Source organism: Trachinotus anak, unplaced genomic scaffold, assembly GCF_046630095.1.
Source record: "Trachinotus anak isolate AG129_WGS33_773 ecotype Australia unplaced genomic scaffold, CSIRO_AGI_Tana_v1 ptg000008l, whole genome shotgun sequence".
Lineage (NCBI taxonomy): Eukaryota > Metazoa > Chordata > Actinopteri > Carangiformes > Carangidae > Trachinotus > Trachinotus anak.
The window spans coordinates 23,434,467-23,460,155 of record NW_027273859.1 but is presented as its reverse complement, the minus strand read 5'-3'; the positions used below and the strand labels follow the sequence as shown (position 1 = coordinate 23,460,155).

Genomic DNA, 25,689 nt, shown 5'->3' with positions numbered 1-25,689 from the left:
CTTAATCAGACAATTACAAGAGGACAAACAGAAAGACAGAGGCATTCAATGTGTTAAGTGTTAGTAACCTTGACCCTAACACAGCACTGTTTGAGCATCGTTCCATAGGGTCTACATGAAAGAGTCATCGAAAACAAGTGCTGTGGACAGATGTAGTTAAAATTGAATTCTTTGGCCACAATCACCGTATCAACGTATGTTTAGAGTTTGCTGCAGGGGCAACATTTACTTTTACGCTTCAAAAACCAAGAAAACATCTTATTTAGCTAAATATAGCTTCTCAATAGGCAGAATAAGCACATCAATAATTCTGTAAGAGTGAAAGGCGAAGTCGCTATGTAAAGAGATCAGACTGACCTTTTTCTCAAAGCCTATTTATAGCTGAACTGTTTTGGCAGCTTGAATCTGCAAAGCTATGGAAGCCATTTAGCACCATAGTATTATCTGTATAGTTTTATCAAAATAAATAAATAAAATAAATAAGACAGTCATAACTTTGACTTAAGTTAAAGTTATCCAATGATTTTGACTTGCTGTACTACTGAAATTAACCATAAAACAAAACAAAACAAAAACAGAAAAAAAAAAACAAAAAAACAGATAATTCTGCTGAATTAAATTGTTCTTTAATTTTCAATCCACCTCTCACAATGAAACATAAAATAATGACAGATTTTTAAATCACCTTTGTATATACTTCATTTACACTGACCCCTTCCTGGCAGTTCAAATATAGCATTTACTATATTCTCATTTTATAAAATTATAAAATTTTTCTGGACATATGTACACAAATATACTGTAGGTATATACACACATACATAGAAAACACTCAGCTGTATTAGTCCCTTTCTCTTCAGGTGAGGGGAAAAGGGGGTGGCAAGAGCTAGGCCTGCTAGCTGTTTTTATGGACGAAACACACACACTCTCTCAGTCCATTTCTCTCTCTCTCTCTCTCTCTCTCACACACACACACACACACGATCTTGCTCGACACATGCATCCCTAGCTTCAGGCCTGGCAATAGTCAACTCACAGTCTCTACAAACGCTTGAACTCTTAAAACTTTATCCAGGATGTTTGACCAAACACATTTTTTCAGCTCTTTTTCAGCAACATCACCTTCAACAGTTCGATGCATCCAATCCTCCACTTTCTTCTGCTAGCCACTAAAGCGCTCCATTATAAAAAAAGGGGGGGTTGAGTGCCTTGCTTAAAGGCACCTTGGCAGTAGTTTTTGAGCTGGTCCTACGTTTGAACCACCACTCTTCCAATCACAAACTGCTCTGGCACTCAGCAGAAGGACCTCATTTTGGCCTTTTTGTCCGTTTGCCACGAACAGGACAACAATGTTAAGAGCGTCTCGGCTGAAGAGGAGCGGGGGCACTTCCGGTGACTTTAAAACTCCTTACTGTCCCTGAACAAGTCGATGCGTAGGCTGAGTTCCTTGAAAGAAGGACGCAAGCTGGGGTCGTTGTCCCAGCATTCCTCCATGACCTCATGTATCTGAGAGACAAGGCAGGAGGAAAAAACAGTGGGTTTAGGAAGGGGTTTATACTGGATTCATGCAATGTCACACAAGAGGAAAACCTGACTGGAAGCTCTGTAGTGAGACAAATTAAACAGTTTATTCTGCAACTCCACTCTGCAGTTAATTATCGCATAAAATACTACAAATGAGGAACAAGACAGACAGCTGTAGTGTAAAAATGCAGAATTTAACTGCACAACAGCCGCTAGCAAAGACAACAAGGTCAGTAACCAATCAGGTAGTGACCATGAGTGTCTATGTCATTATTTCCAAAGGTCTCCGTTTTTGCCCGTCCAGACTACAACACAATCCTGGACTTTTCAAACTAAAAGTGGGCCAGCAGCGTTTCCAAAATGCTCAGTTTTTGGGCTCAAAAATGTAGTGTTTATGCCAGGCAAAAATATAGCGAAAGAGATGTGTTTAAAATGAAAACATAGTAATGTTGACATAGCCTAAGAAAGATCCAACAATTTCTCAGCCTGAATGGAGAAACCATGAAAGGTCGATATTAGGACAATTTGACATATTTTTGCATCAGATTTTTCAAATCCCAGCTAAAAATGTGCCTGTTTTTATTTAACAAGGTTTATATGGATAAACATTGTTAGATGAGGAGAAACAATGCAACAAATGTAATGTGCTGTATATAAGGCACCTCCTGGAAGCTAATTTGCAGACCTGTCCCTGGTTAGCCATTTAAATTCATGTTAAAACAGCAAAACAAACGATACAATACTAAGTATGCACTAACAAACAGGCGTGAGAGTGTCTGTGTGTGTGTGTGTGTGTGTGTGTGTGTGTGTGTGTGTGTGTGTGTGTGTGTGTGTGTGTGTAAGAATGTGTGTACAGTGTGTAAGAGTACGTGTGTGACAAATGGGTCTCTTCAGAAAGAAACCAGCAGTGCATGTTCCTACCTCTGCGGGACAGCCCAGAGGCTGAGGCAGCCTGCTGCCTGATTTAAGGAGTTCAATGAGGTGATAGACGATCAACTGTCCCTGCTTGTCGTTCCCCATCATAGACATGAAAACCTGGGGAGGAGAATGATGACAGCCAAGACAAAGACAGATTTCAAAATCAATTTAACTTAGAGGAAAACTACAAGACCCTCACAGATAATAATCATGTCTTATAACCTGAACAGGTCAATGTATAGTACTCGACTGTACTTGTATCAACAACATGAGTGATCTGTTGTGATTGAGACAAAGTCAAATATGTGGCGCAACCTGAGCTTAGAAATGCTACAGAAACACTACTGTCAACATGGAAAATGAGCTGTCAGATAAAGCATGGAGGAGTGTGTGTTTAAGGTGTAATTACGCGTGACTTCTGGCTCAGACGGCTCTTTGCCCAGAATATCGACAGCATATATCAAGATACTGAAAGTTGTCAGAAAAAGACCACAGGGCCTCGTTTGAACACATTTATGTGCACGCCCTGAGGTATGACGGTTCAGGGACGAACACCTCTTCCCCTGGAGCATTCAGAGAAAGACCTGAGGTCAGGGTTTAAACGTCAGGGTTTGTTTGTTCTTTTTACAGAACATGAATAACTGTACTTATCTGCGAGACACTGACAGATCTACAGGCCTGTTCTTTCAGGTTAGTTTATTTGTTCTGTTGGAGGAGTTCCTACATGTTTCTACATCTAACTATACAGTAAGGAGTTTTGATTTTCAACTGCTCATCCAGTCAACTTCAAACCTTGCAGGTGTACTGTTGGGGATGTAGCAGGAACTGCAGTGTCTACTGCTTTTTTGGATAAGCAATTATTGAGAAAGCTTCATACATCATGTTACCTGACTTGAAGAAAAAGCTGAAACTACACTAAGAGGGCAGTGCGGCATCCAGACTATTCCATGATTTGATGTTTGAGTCCTAGAGATTCTAATATTTTCCTCCATTTCTGTAGAAAAACCCATCCATCCATCCATCCATCCATCGATATGATGTTCTAGTCTTTCCAAAGTCCCAACCTCAGGAATCAATGATTTCAGGGGTCATTCCTCACCCACTTCACCATGATGGCAATTGAACAACTTCTTCATATTGTTGAAGGGGGTCAGCAACATTTCCAATCAGACATTAAAGTAAATTTGCTGACTCCTGTTGACCTGCTGTACTGATGTTTACACAAACTGCCCTCCAGAATGTCTGAATTTTATTGCATCCCTACAGGCGACACTACTACATATATGAGTTTTACATCTGGGACAATTTGGTGTTTTATACTTATTACCAATATGTGGTGAAATATAAATATTATTCAGAGTGTTATATTATAAATCTTTAAATCCATTATGATTCTGGAAGGCACCAGTTGGAGCTTAGCATTATCTAGTGAACAGTGTAAACCAAGATGTTCTTCAACATGTGAGTTTGTCCAGATTCAAACTAAACATTGTTTGTGCTCCAAAAAAAACACAACAAAACACAGCAATTTACAAAACAGCATTTGTAAATTATATTGAGTTGGCTATTGCACACATACTGTCCAACTTTATTTGTAATTATTGTTAATGAATATGTGATACTGAGATTTCAGATTCAAATGTTTTAAATCATCCAATCTCAAAGAGATTTCTTGAATGTTTTTTAGGAATCCAATAGAGCTTTATCTGTCTCTAAACAGCTGTTCTGCTCTATATCCTTTTGTTTTGTTTTACTGATTGTACTAGAATTAGCACTCCGTGGTTATATGCCTCCACCAACCAGCCAAGTTGCAGGAAAGATGGTCACAATCTCACCTTCCTGAGTTACAGTGTTGAATAATGGCCAGAAGTGTTTTTGCATTACATTATGATGTCACAGTCAAGGTGACATTTGACCTTTTGGATATAAAATGTCATCACTTCAGCATTTTAACCTATTAGCTATTATGGTCAAAAATGTGTTTTGTGAGGGCACAGTGACATTTGACCACCAAAGTCTGATCAGTTCATGCATGAGTCCAAGTGAACCTTTGTGCCAAATTGAGATATCGTCTTCATGAGAATGGGATGTACAGACGGATGGACAATCCAAAAACACAACACCTCCAGCCCTGGCTGTTGCCGGCGTGGAGGGATAGAAATTCAGAGGCAGACAGGTAATGCAGAGAAAGAGGAGGATGACGTGACACATCACAGTGTTATGTCAGTTACCCTCTTCTCTTGAATTAAAATGGGATCTTCTGTATAGCAATAATTCTCTAGAACTCTAGAAAGCAATGAACACAAGTGCAGCCTAACAAGCAGTGAAAAATCCAGTGCATGCATGCATACATGTGAGTGTTATGACTTACTGCAGGAGGGCTACAGATCTTATCACTGTGGGTAAAGAGCTCATAAAGCACCACTCCGAAGCTCCAGACATCCGACGCCACAGAGAACTTGCTCTCGGTCAACGACTCAGGAGCATACCTGCAAAACAGGCGAGTTCGCAAGATGACTTCAACACTACGTCAGGTATCACAGCAAACAATGTCACAGCAAAAACAGTTTGGGTTGCCAAGACATTCTTCACAGGAATTTCTATTGACAAATTATTGATTAGCCTGAACAGGAAAAGTTCAATTAAAACCCTGCAAAGTTCTGCCAAAAAATTGAAAAATGCAACACTCAGTATCAGCACTTGAAACAGCATTGTAAGGATGGTGAACACTTCTTTGCCAGAGAGAACAAAACATTACAGAGAAAGCAGTCTGACCAGAATATGGGGCTCTCTCCTGGCTCTTTGACCATGTAGTACTCTTTGTCTTGAGGCAGAACTTTGGTGAGGCCAAAATCTCCAATCTTCACCCTCAGCTCACTCTCCACAAGGATATTTCTTGTTGCTAGGTCTCTGTGGATATACCGCTTACTTGACAGGTACTCCATCCCCTGTGAACACAGAACAACAAACGCTTTTTTTTTTTTTTTTTTTGCATCAGAAGCTACAGAAAGCATGTTACAAAACTGGACAAAGGCCTGTACCTTGCAGATCTGAGAAGTGTAGTGTACGAGCTTCTTGTGGTCGATCCTTTCCTTGTTTTTCATGAGGTAATCTCGCAGACTCCCGAAAGGCAGATATTCCATAATGAGACGGAGATTTCGTCGTCCTGAAGGGAGCCAAAAAAAAATTCATCATATGCACTTATCACCTGCAAAAGTTTGTAGATTTCTTTGATAGATTAGTGTGAAATACATCTTTATCAATATTAAAGTTGATGCTCAAGTGAGCAAGACCATAAAACCAAGATGATCTTGTTTCATACGGCTGGTTTATAGTTACGTTATGAATGAATACAATGATGTCAAGCTTGTCTCACTCCTGAGAAGCTCAGTGTTTCAACACACTGTAACAGATCCTGTGACTTCAAACGTCGCTGGTGCTTCAATAAGACTTTTGAAAGTTTTGCAACTGAACTATGCGACAGGCACATCACATTGCAACTTGTATTGAAAGATACATAAACATCAACCATGAGGTTAAAACACACAAGCCCACTGAGAACACTGAGCCTTAACTGCACTAATAAGGTACATTAATATTTTGTGTAAGCACAATATTTGATATTCAATATCTATCTATCTATCTATCTATCTATCTATCTATCTATCTATATATATATATATATATATATATATATATATATATATAGATCTACATTTAATACAGCACTTCTGAGCCAAAGTGTTATAAATTTAGTAATAACACACAGACATACCAGACTAAAACTATTATCTAGGAGCTGTAATGCTGTCAGCCCAGGATTTAAGAGTTGGACAAGTTTCCAGATGTCACTCTATTTGTTTTTGCTTGAGGCCCTGACACAAAAAAAGGAAGGAACCTTTAAAGCTTAATAGGCCTCCATTTTCAAAACACACAATAAACCTTTTACACTACAGTAATACACTCTGAAGATCATAATTAGATACATGTATTTAGATGTGCTAGTACGAAATCTCACCTGGTCAATATTGTGATAGGCTATGCTAAGTTTCTGTCAGATACTGCTAGTTCATAGTAAACTAGTACAGTTGGGTGTATTGTTGTTAATTTGCAAATCTGTAGGGAAACTAGTAGTGAATGTGTGTACCACTTTCTGCATTGACTAACAAACCTTTAAATTTTGTTCAAAATGCAGAAAATGCAGAAAGCTATGAAAATGCCAGTGACCTGTACCTGCACTGTAGCAAACGCCTTTGTACTTGACGATGTTCTCGTGCTGCAAAGATTTCAAGATCTCTATCTCTCGCTCAAAGTCTCGTATGTGCTCGGCAGTGCTGTGCTGGAGTTTCTTCACAGCCACGACCTCCCCAGTGTTGTCCTGAAGTGGGTCATACCGACACATCTCCACGCTGCCAAAGTTTCCCTGAAACAGAAGACCAACTTCAGTAAGCTCTCGTTTTTTTCCTGTATGTGTTTTCTCTCTTTGAGAATTCACACAGAGGGGTACAGAGCGCGGTGAGCTTCAATGCAAGTCCTAAAACACATTGCACAACTCTTCTGCAGGGCACTGGGTGAAAGTGTGCGGTAAATAAAGTACGGTGTGGTGGAGAAGAGTTGTGCAACGTGTTTACATTTTGAAGGAACTGAGCTACTACATTTGCAAACCAGTAAATGGCTAACAAGCAGCTAGCTAACAAGACAGGCTGACAAATAATGTGACAGATCACTAAGAAAATGTTGGCATCCAAGTTATTTGCCTATCAAATGAAAATCCTATGATAATCCACTTGAATGACATAGCTATAAAACCATAATACACTTACATAAAGAATAGAAATAACCTAACTTAATTGAAAGCACATTTGCTTCAAAAACCTACCGTACTAATTACAGCATGGCAGAAACTCTCTATGCATTGAAGAAAAAAGGTACAACAAGAGGAAAAGGCGTCACTTGTCTAAAAGAGTAGATTTATACCTTGCCCAACTGCTGTAAGAATATGAGGTGTCTCTCTTCAAACTGAGCTGGCTCCTGATTCTCAAAGCCCCCACTGGACCAGGCGGAGCCCACTGTCCTGTTTGGCAGGATGTCACTGTCCACGATCAACTCATAGTCTGAGGACAAATAAGACAAAAAAAAATGTACATTTCAGAGATAATGGGACAGCTCAGGAATAAGATAAATCAGCATCTACTGAGTGAATTATAATGTCACTTCTGTGTTTGCTTCAACATTTTCAAACAAGGTAAATTGTTTGAAACATTTGTCTTTGTGCGTCTTGTGTCTGTGCTAGGACTAATCATTACCACACAGAGATTAAACTTATTTTGATTTTCATATCTGCCCTCTAGGATGAAAACATTTCACATTATCCCTGCTCCATTTCTAACATCAGCTCATGATGACCTCATAAAAACAAGAGCACTGACTCCCTTTTCATGGCCATGTTTCTGAGTAGACCATTATAAATGTGGGGCAGCTGTGGCTCAGGAGGTAGAGTGGGTCCTCCACTAATTAGAAGGTCGATGGTGTCGAAGTGTCCTTGGGCAAGATACTGAACCCCATGTTGCCCCTGATGGCTGTTCCATCAATGTATGAATGTGTGAGTGGTCGGTAAGACTAGAAAAGCGCAAGTCCATTTACCATTTACCAAATGTGTGTGTGTGTGTGTGTGTATGTGTGTGGGGGTCAGAAGACGCGTCAGTGAGGACGTTTGAGATTCAATATTGGTGTGACCTAAATTCCCTGTTGTGACACCATTAGGGGCCTTCTGGCTGGCCCAGCAGGCGAGGGGAACACACCAACCTGGCGTGAAGAGGCTGTGGAGGTCACGGATGATGGCACGAAATGTTGGCCTGAATGTGGGCTCGTAGTCCATGCAGCAGTGAATCAGATTAGCCAGTTCGGTCCACTTTGGTGCAGGAAGCTGGTGGTGGTCCTCGTAGAACAGGGTTTTCTGTGAGACATTTCAAATGCAGTCTCTGTATGTGCAGATTGTTGACACTTTTCTTCTCAGATTCTATGACACTTAAATCACATTGAAACTGAACTGTCTTTTTGGATGTTCCATGTAAGCTAAAATGACACAGTTTAGATTTTATTTTAAGGTAAACTGAAAACAATAATAAGAAGGATACAAGCCAAGTCTTATGCAACTGTTGATCGCTGTTGCTTGCAAACAGAGAAACATTAAGCAACTCTTGAAAAAGCTCTTTTCAATGCTGACTATGTTGGAAATCCGACCTTTTCTACTCTAAATCATATACCACGATATACACCATATTGTTACCATCTGATATTAAATATATACCTTGACACAGTATATATTTTAGGTCGGACCACCCAGGCCTACCTTAGAGGTGTCCAGTGTTGCTAAAGGTTTCTCCCCACCACTGCAGATCTCCCACAGTGTGGTGCCAAAGCTCCACTTATCGGCTGCCAGGCTCAGGTTGGCAGGGTCCTCGATACACTCAGGGGAAACCCAGGGGATCCTCTCAATCAGGACTGAGAACAAACAAAAACATTTATCCAACCTCTTTTAGTTAATTCCTTATTTTCAATTAAAGCCCTGACATTTTCAGACAAAATTTTGATTGTGTCAGTTTAGTTTTATACAGTAATTGAATGCACCCTGTACTGCATCAATCTGCATCTAGCAATAATTTAAAAAAAGTATTCTTATTAAAAACAAATATTTTTCTTTGTTTCTGCAAACAAAGATAAATCACACATACACAATGAAGCAATCCAATGCAATGCGGATTTAAGATGGTACCATCTCACTACCATCACAGCCTTGTTAAATAGGAACCTACTGCCCTCTGCTGATTAAAGAGGTGCATTACAGTTAAAGCTGAGAATAGACAAACTCACTTTCTTTGGGTAGGACAGTGATGCTGATGCCAGGGTCGCTCAGTTTGATAAAGGGGGGGTTGCCCGCCCTCCGGTCCTCCTCTCTGATCAGGAGAACGTTTTTAGCACACACGTTCCCGTGGATAAGATGCTTTTCTTCCTGCAGGTACAGAAAAGGAGAAAGTTATCAGTCTCTTACCAAACTGAGGAAACAATAACTCACGCTAAACAAAATTTTCACACTAAATATTTCTTGAATGGGTGTAAAATGCATCAAAGCGGACACTACATGCATTCGTACCATGAAGTTCATGGCCCAGGCCAGCTGCTTTGCCACTTCAAGCTTCCACAGGATGTTTATAGAGTTCTTGTTCTTCTTCAAGTAGGTGTCCAGTGAGCCAAACTTCACATACTCCTGCACCATAATATCTGAAAGAAATGAAAGCATTCTTTTCTTAATTTGAAATTGGAAATCAATTCAGGATCTTGCGATCACAACCCAAGTTTTAAACACAACGATTTCATGTCACCTACATAATGTTTTAACCCTCATTATCAACTTTGTAAATGGTGTTAACCAAAGCCAATTTCAATGAGTAAGTGTCTGCCTCTTGATAAAATGATGGGAATATGGTTCACTTTGAGATGATCTGATCAAGTTACTGATTTGATGTTAGTAAATTCCAGGAATTGTGGCACTTTTTTAATTTTTTTTTTTAGTTAAGAAGAACCGTACAGATAGAAAAAGGCTGAGGTACACTTTGTTGATTATTTCAAATTGTCTTGTCAGCCAGGAGTAGCACATTTGAGCCGCCTGCATTGGATTTCTCAATGTAAAACAAACTGTGGGGTGTTCACTCTTGAGGTTTTAGACAGCTGTAAAATGTTCTCTTTAATTCTACTGGAAATATTAACTGCATCATTCCATAATGGAAGTGCTGCATTAGATTTAGTCATCTCTATGGGTCTGGTGTAGATAACACTGACAGCTATAGCAGAATGGACCAAATATTACAGAAAAATTTACATTGAGATTACCAAAATGAACATAGAAAATAATGACAAAGCTCCTTTATATTTGTTAGTTGTCCATGCAAATAAAAATGATACCCTACCAAACAAGAAAAAATGCCCAAAAATGCAAGGTATGCCATAGCTCGTTTGAGATGTTTTAGGTAAAAAAATTCCTTAAAAATAATCTAAGTATTTCCAGTTCATCAATACAGACAAGTGCGTGGGAGAGTGTGGAAGGTGAAAGAGTTTCTGGGGCGGGGTATAGTAATCCTTTTAAGGATTGGCCTCAAAGAGCCTGGTCAAGATTATAGAAAGTATGGTAGAGTCTTGTTATCCTTAAATCAAGCTCATAATGTTTGTCAGCTTAAGGGGTAGTGTGTGGACATTTGAGGACATCCAGTGTGCTTGTAGCGCAAAGCTGAAAAGAGGTTGTGCATCTCTCTAAAGCAGACTTACTCTCTTCTCCGCAGACACACACGCCATAGTTAAGGATCAGGTGCTTATGGGACAACTGACTCATCATGCTGGCAGCTTCAAAGAAAGACTGCAGAACAAGACAAAGATAGAAAACCACATTATTTTTGAGCCCATGTCAAAAGAAAGCTACGCTCCTGTGATTCATCTGAGACTGAATTCCCGAAAGTGCAACCTCTCTTAACCTTTTCTTGTCTGACATAAGCCCATGCCCACATCAGATGAGCTTCATTTACTTCACTAACACCATCTATCATGTTCCACATGTTTATTTCAATTGACTTAAAATTTGGTTTTAAGACTATCAATATTTAAAAGTGTTACAAACTGGACATTTCAGCCAGTTATACAGCGCTTTAATTCAACTGATTTAAAAGAAGTCAAAATAGATATTACTCAATTTTTCCAGGTACCCCCCTGGGGTAAATATACCCCTGGTTGGGAATTAGTGGTCTAGTCATTGAATGACAAAATTAACCTGATGCAGCATGATGAAAACACTGAAGTTTTTTAACCTTCAGTATCATTTACTTTTATTTTTACCAATAACCAACCAGTCAGTTTCCCTGAAAACAAGATTCTCTGCAGAGCTCTAAAGCCACACACCTCAGAGTAATTCCGGTGGGACTGATCCAGCACTTTCATGACAACTTCTGTGTGGTGCACGAGTCCATAGTCTCCCAGCTCCTTGCGGACTCCTTTGAAGATCTTTGTAAATGTCCCTTGACCGAGACTCTCCATCTGACAGGAAGAACATTATCACAGGTTCAATTTGAAAATCATAAACATTCACTTCTAACCCTTAACAAGTGATTATCTTGTGGGCAAAATGATCACACTGTATACTGATAAAGTAAAATAGTGCTGCCATACAAGGATTCTGTTCATATGTTGTTGCATACGTGAGAGAATGGAGATGCAATTAGTACTGAAAATGCAGACTATGCTTACAAATTCCAGATCTTCTTTCCTGATCTTGTGAAACACCATTTGACTGATGTTGTGTCGATGTAGTGATGGAGATAGAGGCACTTCTGAGCCCTTGTTGCTCCTGCACACAAGCAGGCAGGACTTTTCTGGTGGTGGAAAGACAAGAAAACCATCTTATATTAAACCAGTTACACTTTACTAAGTTGAAAGTGATCAAACCTAACAAGTCCAACTGACAGAAACTTGAGAAATGAAAGTGTGAGTCAGAGATGGAATATGTGACATGTTGAAACTCTTCATTTCCTCATCAAGTTCTGCTGTTAAAATTTTATAGCTAAAGACCAGCTTTCATTTATAGAGCCACCCTGGCTGTTAATTTGTTCTCTATGCATCCCAGTTCAGAAAATGCTCTCCCTCACTCTTCCTGACTAGTGAATATGAACTCACTGAATAAGACAACAGTAAGCGTTAAATTGGGCTGCACTAGATAAGAAACTTTGTCCCCATACAAATAACTGCTTATCAGGAGACAAAAATCCTGTCTCACCTAAAAAAAAACATAAAGTTGGAGGCTCATGGACATCTGCCTGAGCATCCTAATTCAATTACCATGCTTGTAAACTGGTTAGAGATCCCCATAGACACATTTAATAATAGAGAAGACCAGTATGTATACAAATAGCCTTTATCTAAGGATACTGAGCATTTTCCATTCATTCTTGTGTCTAGCCATAGACTGTGTTTCTTCTACTTATCTCTCAAAAAGCACACACTGGTTCTGTTAGCTTTACCTTTGGCTTTAGGTGGACAGCACTTGCTGAACTGGAAAATGACACTGTCAGAGCGCACAGTTTCCTTTTGGTAGCAGCTGAGTAGCTCCTGCAGGCTACTGAAGTTTCTTTTGGCTCCACTGAGGTTAAACTCCCCGCTGGCAGACCTGGTTATCTGGCAGTGCTTGTATTCGACAGTGTCGTACACCTGGGACACAGAAGTGGAAATGGATGTCATTCAAGTTTGAGAAAGTGAATCATCAGTTATTCAACAGTATCAAAACTCCTACTCTGAGTGAGCCAGGTTTCAATTCTACAGTGAAAACACTGGGGATTAAAACAAGAAGACAATGCAGTACTGAACACGTAGCCTTGTGCAGTACGACTTTGTATTAAACCCGTGTGACCAAAATTTGCTTGTAGCGCATGTAGAGTACTTAAAACTGAGAGTTGGCACAGACTCCTTTTCATGTCCTTCAGCGCAATAATGGCACAGGATCAAAAAAACTCAGGGTGCTGTGTTGCTGTAGACATGCTGCTACATCACAGGAGAAAACGTGAATAATAAACCAGGGAGCCCAGTTTGGAAACGTATCAATCAAAGACGCTCCACTGCAGTTTATACTGAGGTAGGAATCAGGATCGCACCACTGTACACTATTGCAGTGACACATGGTAAAATGCTACAAGGCATTCTCCCTGGTATGTGGCTGTCTAACAGGGCTGCTGCCAAACATATCCACACTGGGTCCTCTGACATCCTGCAAAGGAAAACTGGTTCAGAGATCCTGAAAAAAATGAGCAACTGTAAATTGCAACATGTTTTCATCTTGGGCCCCATTCCAACTTTTGGAATGACATCAGCATGTTTATTTACTCTGGAGGAATTTAAGTCAAGATTTTGCATATCTGCACAGATACAGATCTAAGCTTCAAGTCCCACATCATCCAGGTGCTGAAAAATATCATTGTTCCACCACAGAAGCATATATAAATTAACACGCATTAAAACAGTTTAAAAAATATATTTTTTAAACCGACTTGATAACTGCAGTACACTTTCTACTGATAAACTTCATCTCACTCAAAACTCTGGAGCTCAGCTGTAAACCAGAACCAAGAGGAGAGAGCAGAGAGATTAGTCTAGTTTTACTGTAGCTGCTTTGTGTTCCTGTCACATGTAGAATTGATTTTAAGGTCCTCCTCTCTATATACAAAACTACATTAGTGACTCTCTTGTTAACAATTTGCCTTTAAAAACACTGTGATCATCTGCTGTCGGTTTATCAGTTTACCCTGAAAGGCTGAAAGAAATTCGGGGATGAGGCCTTTGTCATTTATGGTTAAAGCTATGGAACACAGCAATGACTTTCCTGATACAAGCCTGAAATTCTATTTTCACAATGATGCACTGCTGCACTTCTTTAAATTTATTTCTATTTCATTTTATCATTATTATCCAGTGGGTTTTATTTTCAATCTTACATAATGCATTCTATGCATTGGCTTTTACATTTTTATTTTTATCTGAATTTAATTATCATTATCAAGTGGGTTTCCCCAATCTATTTTCCATCTTATGTTACATGAATTATGACATCCTATCCCCATTTATGTTCCTCCTCTTACTATTTTCATAGTTACTTATAAGAAAGCTGCTATACAAATAAAATTTGTAATTATTATTACTATGGTGAAATATTCCCTCTACTGCAGGACATAGTTACCTACCTCAACAGGGAAAGTCAGAAAATACTTGTTGAAGTCTTTAGGGCTACATCTCAAAATGTACAGGCCCCGCTTGTTTCCACACTTCTGTAGTCGGTTGATGGCAAACTCCGATCTGTAACGAAAAAAAAAACGCACAACATGCAGAGTAGTTGCAGCAGGTTATTCTCTGTTTCTCAGCAGACAAATGTGGTTTTACCTGCTTGGATAGCATAAACACTGACCAGCTGAGAAAAGCTTGTAAATTTTGGCTTATATTTTGAAATACACACTCCCAAAACATGTTTTTAGGAACACCTGTGCACCTGTTAATTTGTGCAATTCTCCAATCATGTGGCAGCAGTGCAATTCATAAAATCATGACGTTACAGGTCAGGGGCTTCATCAAATATCAGAATGGGGAGAAATTGAAATGTCAGTGACTTTGACTGCGGCATGATTGTCGGTGCCAGAGGGGCTGGTTTGAATATTTCCACTGCTCTCCTGTCTCTAAAGTCTGCTCAGAATGGTGTGCAAAACAAAACAACCAGTGAGCTGCAGTGAACAGGAACACCTTGTTGCTGAGAGAGGTCTGAGGAGAATGACCAGACAAGTTGAAGTGGATAGAAAGGCTACGTTAGGTCAGATAACCACTGTTTACAACTATGGCGAGCAGAAAAGCCTCTCAGAATGCAAAAGATGTCAAAGCTGGGGGAGGATGGGCTACAACAGCAAGAGACCACGTCAGGATCCACATCAAACAGAAATCTGAGGCTGCGGTGGCTACAGGCTCACCAACACTGTACAGCTGAAGAACAAAGGTGGCCTGGTCTGAGGAATCTGGATTTCTACTGAGGCACGTAGATGGTAGGGTCAGAGCGTCAATAAGCATTAATCAATGAACCGTCAACAGTCAAGAGTCCAGGCTGCTGGTGTTGGTGTAATGGTGTGGGTTAAGTTTCTTAGCCCAGTAATACCAATCAATCATGATTTGAATGCCACAGCCTGTCAGAGTATTGCTGCTGACCATGTGCATCCTTTTATTGCCACTTCTTCTAATGGCTACTCATCAACACGACAATGAGTTCAGTGAACTTCAGTGGCCTCCCCAGTCACCAGATCTGAATTTAACAGAACCTTGGGATGTGGTAGAACAGGAGAGTTGCAGTGCAGCTGACAAATCCACAGAAATTATGTGATGCGATCATGTGAACATGTGAACATGAACGAGAATCTCAAAGGAATGTGAAGAATTGAGGCTGGTGAGCTTATTTCTTCTGTGGAACTCTGCACGAAACACCAATGTGGAAAGTTTAACTGCTGCCAATACAAGGGAGATGAGTGCAACTGAGCTATAACCACACAGAGTGGTGTAAGCAGAAGCCTGACGAATGTAGGAAACATCATTTGTGGCTGCAAACCATCTGTCACCCCCATGATCCTGCTCAATCCCTCTCTGACACTTGAGTAAGGCAGTGGAGGTGCAGTATAACAATGCAAGTTTAGTATTAGACTACATAGGCTGCATTCAAATATAAACCAAGCTTTTTTAATGTTTTCCTTACGAAATCGGGCCGTGGCAATGAGAAGAGATGGCCTCCACAAGCCTCGGAGGTGCCACTTCTTTACAAAGGTAGTGATGTGCGTCTGTAGTCAGCCGATAGTAGCCGTCAATGAGGGACACAAAGGAGAGCGCTTCAGATAAACTCGGGAACTCCAGCTCCTGAAATGTATGAAAAACCACAACCAAGCACATCAGCAGGATTCTGTTCAGACATGATGGTGTAAACCAAGCAAACTGTGCATTTGATACCGTATTATATTTTTCTATATTCTCTCTGCATGGAAAAGCAGGGGAGGGAAACAAATGCTTTACAGTGTTTGCTCTGATGAAGACAGCAGGCAGACAGAGGTTTACAAAGTGAAATTACCAGATTCTTGCCATCTTGCTTGTTAATGGTGACCACCCGACTCTCCGCAGCACCCTCCTTGCTGGCCTGCTTGATGCTGATGTCAGTGACGTCAGGGAAGTCACACAGGGTCTGCAGCTCCTGCCAAACAGAATAACAAAAGCTTATTATTAAATATTTTTATTAAGAAAAAAACCAAAAACTTCTTTTTAGAAACATTCAACAACATACTGTTAAAATGGTTGACATAGTCACTCATTATCAATAATGTAGCAAATGTAGTTTATTGTGAAACACTGATCATGCTTTAGGATGTGATTCAGTTATTTCATTTCCTTGTCTTGCAGGTTTCTTTTGGGTGACATTTTAGGGCTGTAGAGAACTGTAGTGCTGACCTCAACATCGTGCCTGTGTTGCACTCATTTTATACTGTTCTGAATAAAAGTAAGTTAAAACATGTGAAGTACAATGGCAGAAATAAAATGAATAAATAAATATAAAATAAAGATCACACCAACCTGGTCAGAGTCTTTCAATTTCTCTCGACACCACTGGATGCCAGTGTCTGCCGCCACCAGGATGATGAGCTGCCCGCTGGACGGTTCTCTGACCTGGAAGGTCTCTGTGTAGAATGCATTCTCCAGGGACTCCATGCTAATGAGGTACTTAAGCTTGAGGTCGCGCGCTGTGGTCCGACACTGACTGAATTGCTGGATGAAGCGCTTGAAGCGGAAGCGGATTCGCTTACGTGTCAAGAAGTTGCAGTCCTGGATCTGAGCTCTCATATCCTTTGGCAAGAAGGACTTGTAGCTAGAAGAGAGTCAGTAGATTTTTGTTAGCATTAGCATTAAGCCAGATGTCTCACATCCATTAAGAATATCATATTATGTACATATGGGTGTCACTCTTATTTTGAAAGCTGTGTTTGCACATAATAAGGTGTTGTTTGAAACCTACAACAAGAGGCACTCAGTAGATTATTAGGTTAACTAGAATAGTTGCTCACTTGTGCATTGTTAAATGAAAAGCACATCAAATTTCAATGTACATTTGACAACTTCAGTTTTGACTCATAACATTTTTTGTGTTAGAAAATTAGTGAAATTGGAAAAGAAAGTCATGCTCATAATTAAGAGAACCAAAACCTTTCAGGTCTGAGAGGTAGCATTGAATGCTTTGTTTAGTTACTGTGTGATCAGATGTTTCCTAATTTTAAAGTACCATAAATGCTAATTTCAGACTACTTTATCTTGGCAAAATTTTTGGTCAATAAACAAAAAAAAAAAAAGTGTTGTTGAAAGAAAAGAGCTAATATTCTTCAAAGAAAAGCCTCAAAAAAGCATTGTGTTGGTATCTGTGCTGAAAGTCAGGTTTTGAATTTGGCTCCATTACATCAAAAATATTGCTTAGCAGCTACTCATGTCACATCTGGTCATAAGCAGCCATTGTGTTTCTCTTGTACCTTATAGTGTGGTAGATGTCCAGTGGCGACATCTGTCTCTCCTTGGCTGTCCTCGTCATGTCGAGTACAGCCATACCGAGGCACTCTTCCTGAGTCTCGTGGGAGTTAGGGATCTTCACCAAGCCATTCACAAAGTCATTCCTCCACTACACACAGAGATGAGAGTAGCACAGCAGCTGTTTAGGACTAAGGGTGAACCTATCTGATGGCACTTAATGCATACAGGATGAGTTTTGATTTGTCAGTGCAGTCACTAATGCTTTGTTTTCATGTACTTATGTAGAGTATGTGTGCTCACATGTGAAGTACCAAAGTCTGTATTCCCTGCACGTGTAAGAGTTTGTATCAAACAAACAGTTTCAGGCTGTGTTCCCTGAAGCTATTTGAACCATGGCATGGCCCAACAACAACATATCTCTAAGTTGGCTTCTAAATAAACTCTGGTGCAGGTGGTTTATTGAGTTAATGGAAAGATGCCCAGCCACAGAATTACGTGGCATGTGTGTGACACTTTTAGATTTCAAATGCTATACAAATGTATTTATCGACTGATCTGGCCCTCACTATGTCCTTGTTCATTCTCTGATTCTATTTCCCTCTTATTATTTGTGACACACCTACTCCTATCTACACATACACAACTACTCCTTCATCATCGTATGAACTTGTCATAACCACCAGAAAAGTTCAACAACAACTCAGAAAACAGTTTGGTACAACATGACTTGATGTCAGTCACTGGAAAAAAACGTTTTCATTTCCCCCACAGGTTCGTGTAGCGCTGACGGTGCAGGATGACAGCTCACCACTACGTCCAATGAATAAGCTTCCTGTCAGTTCATCTGACATCATGGTCACAACTCTTGTTTTTGTTGTAATAAGTCAGTGTGAACACTAAACAGACCGGAACTATACAGTAACATTGCAGCTTTCTTTCTTTATTTTCCTCTTGTTATGAATAAATGGACCCACATCATGAGTGTGTAGACAAACTAAGATGAAATCCACACTTATCAATGTCCTGAAAATATTAGGACATTGTTCTTGCATTCCTTAACCTTCAACTGACAAATGAAGACATGGGTTTTCTTTTGGTGATACTATCCATCAGCAGTTTTTGCAGTAGTGGTGGTTTTATCAATATACCTTTTACCATTGTACCATCAAAATTAAGGCTTTTGATTAGTTTTTGTTGTTATATTGGCCACAAACCAGCTGGTGAATGCACAGAGACACTTCCCCTTGCAAGTCATAATAGCCTTTCTTTATCACATACACAGAAGCTCAGCTCTAGATTAGACTGTGAGAATAAAACATATCCTTCACAAAGCAAAACACAACATCTGTCTGAAGTGAATGCGAGCATGTTGAATGGCCTAATGGCAGCAAATACACAACGTGCTAGACCCTCAAATGACCCCCACAGCTGTGCTTCCTTTCTCCTTTTTAGGCTTTTCCCAAGCCACCAGGGCAGTTTCCACATGCATAATTCCACATAATCCTTTGGTTCACTCAGAGGTCAGCTCCAGTCATATTACTGAGTTTAGTTACCTGGATTCACCTGTACTATAAACCTCATTTCTATTGCACTGTGGTTTACATTGAGTGAGGGTATGTAGGTTCATGATGATACACCTGAAGTGGTCTCTATTGTATTTTTCTCCATCTGTCCTATGGAGATATTTCACTGTTAGTGCACTGGGAGGGAACAAAAACTACACTGTGATTACAACTCTGCTTTCCTTTGAACCAAAAATGCAAGGACAAGTACTCCACAATTCCAACAGATAGGCAGCAAATTGAAAATGTAATGTATTCAAGCACAAAAAAACGGAGGGAACCTACTGTAACCTAAATCCTGAGTTTGATAATCTAACCAAGGTTTTCAGACTTTGTTACCTCCAATAAAGTAATAGTACAATGTGAGCCAATGTGGCATCTGGGGCCAGATTAACTTGCTGGGGAGCCCTGGAGAAAAATACAAAATTGGCCCACACTAACCCCTGAGGACCCATGTCACTAAAGCCTATTAAAAGTACAAAACCAACAAAGAATTGCTCTTAAGAATTATTGTCTGTGGCGCCAATGCCTGATGTAGCTTATTTCATTGTGCCCTAGATCTCGACTGATGTTTAAAACACGTAAATGAGCCACGCTGTTGCACTAGGTGACATCTTTCTTTATTAAAAGAAACATGGGCACTGTTATTTTTTTTTTTTTTAAAGTTCCCATTAGCGCCGTAAATATTATATAGTCACAATATGGAGCTGAACAGTCCCCAAAAACGTTCATTTTTAAAATCTGTTTGAGTCACGTTTGCTGAAAACTACAGTATCCACCTATTTTAAGAAGTTATTTTTTGTTATTCTTTAAAGCACCTATTAATAATTGTTATTATTGACACATGCTACTGACATGCCAATATTAGCATTACCAGCTGTTTACTAACCGGTCTTGCAAGAGCTTCAGTCATTGTTGCATTTACAAGATGGGAGGTTATAATATGTCCTCTGTGAAGCGCTGCTTTTACAGGGCAGACTGGACGCTACATTGACTCAGCATCAGAAACTGTTGAGATGATCTGGCTGGACTGGTGCTACCCCGTTTGGCCTGCTAACTTCAGTAGAAGAGGACAAAAATCAACAATGTTGCTTTTCACTGCTGGAGGCAGCTCTGGTGAGTACAGGAATGACGTTTGATGCTGAACTGGCAACGTTTCGTCTAGACTGGTAAGTGCACACCTGCTAATGCTAATGTTGGCTATGGCTGTTGCTCGCATAACTTATAAATAGCTGCTGTGAAATGAAAGCATATATATTTTGGGGTTCCTTTTTAAAGATTCATATCTTCAGTAAAAAATATTAGGCTTGGGGTAAGAGCCATAGACAGGCTGGGGAAGTCATAACGTGTAAGGAAACAGGCAAACACATTATTTGTTCTGGTCATTTCTTTTGTTGACAGCAACAGCATCATTAACAATAACAACAATATAGAGTGTTGCCAGCCTACTTTTTGACAGAGGGCGCCTCTACATGACAAGGTCTTAAGACTACATAACATTGCAGGGCCTCTGTAAAGGCTCTTATCACAATAGTGGATACTGTGCTAACATAGAGTGCATTCCTCCCAAAAATTAGCATTTGGTCAGATTCTACTGAGGAAATCTGGGAATTTGCCAAGTCTTGAGGGGCTGGAGCAGCTTCCTGCTTTGCTGTATCAGTAATTAAGCCTTACTGGCATCCTAACTGAACCTCTTCAATACTTTATGTGGCAGACTTAATTGTTTCAGACATGGACAGGAGCATAACAGCAAACAATGACATTTTTGGACAAAAGGCTTTTCTCTGAGGCTGCTATGATCTTCATCTCAGTTCAAAAAGCCTTGGAATGCACAAAAAAAAAGGATCAGGTTTTTTGCACAATGAGATGCAGACACACAAATAGCAAAACCGTTCCCAAAGACTGACTTCCCTTTCACATAAGAGCAATAATTGCACTAACTGAAAGTGCTGGCTCGCATCGGCAGCCCTCTTGTTTACATGAACTGACTGAAATCACTCTAACAGACATAATGTCAAAAAAGAAGTTTTATAGTTTATTACTTCTCTATCTTTATCAGTGTCCCTGAGCAATGCTTTAAAAACATTTAATTAGAAGATGAGACCTAACTATCAAGCTAACAAACTGATATCACTGCATCTGTCAAGGATATGAACTGCCTGTTTTCTGATGCCAAATCTAGAATACTAGGCTGCAAGGCAACGTATAAACAAACAATTATGCAGTGCTCCTGAATGTATTTGTTAAACTGTCTTGGATATAAAACACTAATTTCTAACAAGTATATGTAATAGGTGGTGGTTATATGCTGAGGTGCTTACCTGAGAGAAGAGGTATGACATTACAAAGTCATCAAGGACAGGGCTTTCTGACCCTTTGGCAACCCCATATCGATATGCACGGGATGCCCCACCACTGAACCAGCCAGGGAAATAGTACCTGTGGTAAACGGTAATCAGGAAAATGCAGAAAGTCACAAGGATATTTGAATTCGAATCTGGAAAAGATACTAAAGAGACAATACAGAGGGAATAATACTACCTTATTCTGAAAAACACATCTTCTGAAGCTGAGTCATCGAGCTGAAAGATGTGGTTTGGTGAAAACCACAAGCAATCATGCTCTCGGAAGAGACCAAAAAGGCTGCAGTACAGAGGTGATATACCTAAAGCAGACAAATAATGAGAAACCACATTACGCTCTGTAAGCGTGCACTCCATCTGATAATGTAACACGTTCTTTAAAACAATACAGTTTGTCTACACTTCGCGTTACCAGCGTGATCAAAATATGTTGTCTTTTTTTTTATTTCTATAAATTAAGTGAACAAACAAACTACAGTTTACCTGGGGAATATTGTTAATTCAGGGCTCTGCGGAGCACATACTGTATTAGATTATGCCTCAGGACACACATTTGAAAACTATCTGTTTCTAGTAGCAACACAAGTGAACAAAAGATCAATAAAGATTATCTAAAATGTCAGCTATGTTTGGTTTATCATCAAACACATAATGTGCAATTCCCACAACATGCAGGTTAGTCTTGCCAACCCCTCCTCCAACCTCATGGCCCTGCTCTATGTCTGAGTCGCATCATACTTTTGACTCTTCAGTTGTATGTCAAGCAAAGCAAAGCTACCATATTTTTGCTTATACGTAAACAGAGTAAAGAAAGTTAGACTGTAAACAAAGCACAGCAATGACTGAAGAAGCCAACGATTTTTTGCTGATATTTTTCACTGTGGCCTCTTGATAACCTTATCTCAGGACCTATGCACTGAGTTGCAGCAAAACACATGAATGGGGGGGCTTTATGCAGGCTTGTAGAGCTTGAGTACTCACTGCACGCCTTGGCTGCATCTATACACAGCTCTTCAGCCACATAGTCCCCAGGTGGGTAGCTGAGAAAGCTGCAGTCAGCTGCTCCCTGGCTGCTGTGGTAGAAATGAAGCCTCAGCACAGCAGCGGCTTGTCTCGTGTCTGCAGATTCCCGATGGGCATTTCCATTTTGGTGCACCGCTGGGCATGTGTCTGTCACAGTGTCCATGGCTGGCAGGGAGGCCCTCAACGAGACGCAACCTTCGATCAGTTAAATAAAATGTCAGCAGTAATAATGAAGGCTTCTTTTTATGAGCAAAGTGCGATGAATTTAACATCATAATCAGGGAACATGGGCACAACTGTAATCAAAATTCAAGTATTACATAAAGCTGCAGTACAAAGGAACCATTGACCAGAAAAAGGTTATAAAATCTGTAAATCTAATTCAAAAATAGGCTACGAACACAGCCAGAAATGACGCTGCAAGTGCCTTTTTTTAGCCCTGCTGCATGGCAATTTTTGATACCAGCTTAGTCTTAACCAAGATTTAGATGTATTATTTTCTCATTAATTACTTACATTTACATGGACCGCAGTCAACACACAGTACTAACCTTATTGTGAGATATAAACATTTTGCAGAAGCAAAGAAGAATACTTAAATCCCCCTTTTCAAACAGCTGCTATTCAAGTAAGCCCTACTCCCCTTACATCAAATACAATGTTATATCAAGCTGGGGGCAAATTAAAGGTGTTTTATTTCTCCGACTATTTCATTGCCGGGGTTCCATCTTATTTTCTTTATATGTAGCTTATGAACAGCTTGTCAAACTAGTTCTAATGATTACTAAAACGTTTTTTTTTGCAGTGCTAAAAATATAAATTAATTTCAGTAATTAAATTACTGAAATGAGTTCGATTTGGCTGATTAGAGGTAACATAATAAAGAAAAATATACCTTTCCATGTCAGAGTAAAAGCTACATAATGTATGAAAAAGAACTTGAAAAACAATTCTGTGACATGGTTACAGATAAGCGGAAATCAGTAGATGGATATAAGAAAAATTCCAAAGCGCTACATATACATGAAGATCAATCTTTTTATAGAAAAATATGGCACAACTGGAAATCTGCACTGAGCGGGCCCTTGCTCAAAATCTGAGTATTTGAACTAGATGGATACGAGAGAAAGAAATACTTTGAAGAAGTATAGATTTCCTTGACTGGGTGGGAGACACTGTTGATACAAATTGTTATCCAGGTACTTTACAATATGGCAGGATGCCAAAAAATGAATCCAGCTGTTCAAGGCTGTAGCCATAATCATTACCGAAGGGGCCTCCTCTAAATATTGACTACTGATCTATGTTCAAAAAAGTCCACCTTAATTTAAAGTTGAAAAACATCTAAACAGAAAAAAACTTCAAGAGTGAATGTGATTATTTTTATTTTATTATAATCAATTATTTTTTGAGTCATATTGTCATATAAATAATCAGAAAGTAGTGACTGATGACATAATTTTTAAGAGCCCAAGGAATTTGTAAAAAGAGAGACTTGATTCAAAATAAAATTGAACTGAGAAAAAAAACCACAAATCCTTGCAATTGGGAAACTGAAAATATTAAGCAAAGTGTTAACTGATCTTCATAATTGCTGTCTGTGAATTTTATGTCAACCAACTAGTCCTTTCATGAATTACTAAAATCAGCCCATGTATGTATAATAGTCACTGAGCAAAGAAACAGCAAATTGAAGCATGATGTCTAATGTAATGACATTTCCCACAGAAAGAGAGAATATGTCACCTCTGACATTCGTGAATTTAGTACACTCTTAACTTCAGCAAAATCCTGACCAAAGGATGCCTGGCAATACACCTCAGATCATTTTAGACAAGGATTTACACCAACTTTTGGCCATGAAGCTCTAAAATATCTATACCTCCGACTTTGAGGAGCAGAACATAGATTTATAACCGTTTATCAAATCTTCACATGACCTACTTCAGTTTTGTAACTGAATGGCCACTCCAAATGGACAATAAGAATGTTAAAACTGAGAGGGAAGAATGCTATATTTTCTGGACGATGTTTGTTGTTGTGGCAAGTTCATCCAAAGGTTGCCATGTCAAGCAGCAAAATCCAAAATCAACGATTTGTTTCGGGCCAGTATTAGAAACTTAGCTGGAGAACAAACTCATGCAGGCCATAATTTTGCCAGCTACCACTAGCTATAGCCTCAATAGATTAACTTGACGCTAGCAGCCTCACACACCCACCTATGCAAGTTAACGTTAACTATCGTCTAAGCAGAATATGAAAATGTATTTTGGCGACTTGTCTAACTATCGCTGTAAGTCTACGTGTTTACACGCTTGAAGAATAAATCAGATAAAGCTGTCGATTAATTATTGGGTAATGTAAAGACTTACTTTGGTAGATGAGCCAGACGTGCGGCTAGCTAGATAGCTAGCTTGCTGCTAGCCTCCTAGGCCAGCGCAGCGGCCAGGACGAGGGAGGCTTTGACAGCTACAGCCGGGCACTGCAGCTCAGTCCTTTAAGAGTACTCAAACACCTGCAGGACATAATAAGTTTATTTATGGTCGAAATCCATATGGAAATATTTCTTTTTTTCCATGTCGCACTCAGCTGGCTAACCTGCTACATAAGCTACCTCTGGTCAGCCTAGCGTTACCCATCTCTCTCCGGAGGAACTTCAGCCGTTTATCTTGTCAATCTTGTAACTTCAGCTAACGCTAGCAAAAACCACGTCGTGCTCCGTTACAAAAACAACAAAAACAACAAAAAACGGTCCGATAACACGGAATTATCTGCAGGCGATCATCCTCTTGTGCCAGAACATGTGGCTGCAGCTACGACCAAAGTTACATTATTGACATCTCATCAAACTGAATGGCGAGAAGGCTGCTAGCTAGTTTGCCAGTGGCAGATATAGCGCAGCCGAAGCCAGTCAACAAACCAGCCTCTCCCATCATACCCATGCTGCCATCAGGTACCGTCGGAAATGTCACAATTACACACACACAAAAATGCCAGTTCTGCGTGTGTCTAAACCTGAACAGTAAAATAATACTTGGCCACTATCAGTGTAGTTTTTTAAAGCATACTGGTGCATTTCTGTTCATAATCTTATTTCTATAAAAGTACAGCCCTTAAAATACTTTCAGTGACAGTAAGTCCATGCTGTTTTGAATTATACGGAAAGGTATTTCTATATCCTC

At 39.7% G+C, this 25,689-nt stretch overlaps 1 protein-coding gene across 1 annotated transcript; it reads right to left on the bottom strand.

Annotated features, from left to right (window-relative positions):
• Positions 1 to 610: 610 nt before the first annotated feature.
• Positions 611 to 25,401, bottom strand: jak2b (Janus kinase 2b). Its single transcript, XM_071483632.1, has 25 exons — positions 25,106 to 25,401; positions 24,880 to 25,022; positions 22,466 to 22,702; positions 21,663 to 21,786; positions 21,443 to 21,560; positions 17,562 to 17,707; positions 16,618 to 16,909; positions 16,121 to 16,240; positions 15,755 to 15,912; positions 14,214 to 14,325; positions 12,504 to 12,690; positions 11,734 to 11,858; positions 11,389 to 11,523; positions 10,765 to 10,852; positions 9,596 to 9,723; positions 9,316 to 9,454; positions 8,795 to 8,946; positions 8,248 to 8,398; positions 7,420 to 7,556; positions 6,676 to 6,865; positions 5,484 to 5,608; positions 5,218 to 5,390; positions 4,814 to 4,931; positions 2,446 to 2,559; positions 611 to 1,506 (listed from the first exon to the last, which is right to left on the bottom strand). Exons 3-25 carry the CDS (start codon positions 22,668 to 22,670, stop codon positions 1,399 to 1,401), a joined length of 3,345 nt encoding a protein of 1,114 aa, XP_071339733.1. The 5' UTR covers positions 22,671 to 22,702; positions 24,880 to 25,022; positions 25,106 to 25,401; the 3' UTR covers positions 611 to 1,398.
• Between the last annotated feature and the right edge of the window lie 288 nt (positions 25,402 to 25,689).

Excerpts from the sequence above, each read along its gene's own strand:
- jak2b (XM_071483632.1), bottom strand. The coding sequence starts at position 22,670 with ATGGACACTGTGACAGACACATGCCCAGCGGTGCACCAAAATGGAAAT. Across the intron at positions 11,859-12,503 it reads CTGTCCACCTAAAGCCAAAG|AAAAGTCCTGCCTGCTTGTG; the intron begins GTAAAGCTAACA and ends TTCCACCACCAG. Across the intron at positions 6,866-7,419 it reads TCTTACAGCAGTTGGGCAAG|GGAAACTTTGGCAGCGTGGA; the intron begins GTATAAATCTAC and ends CTTCTGTTTCAG.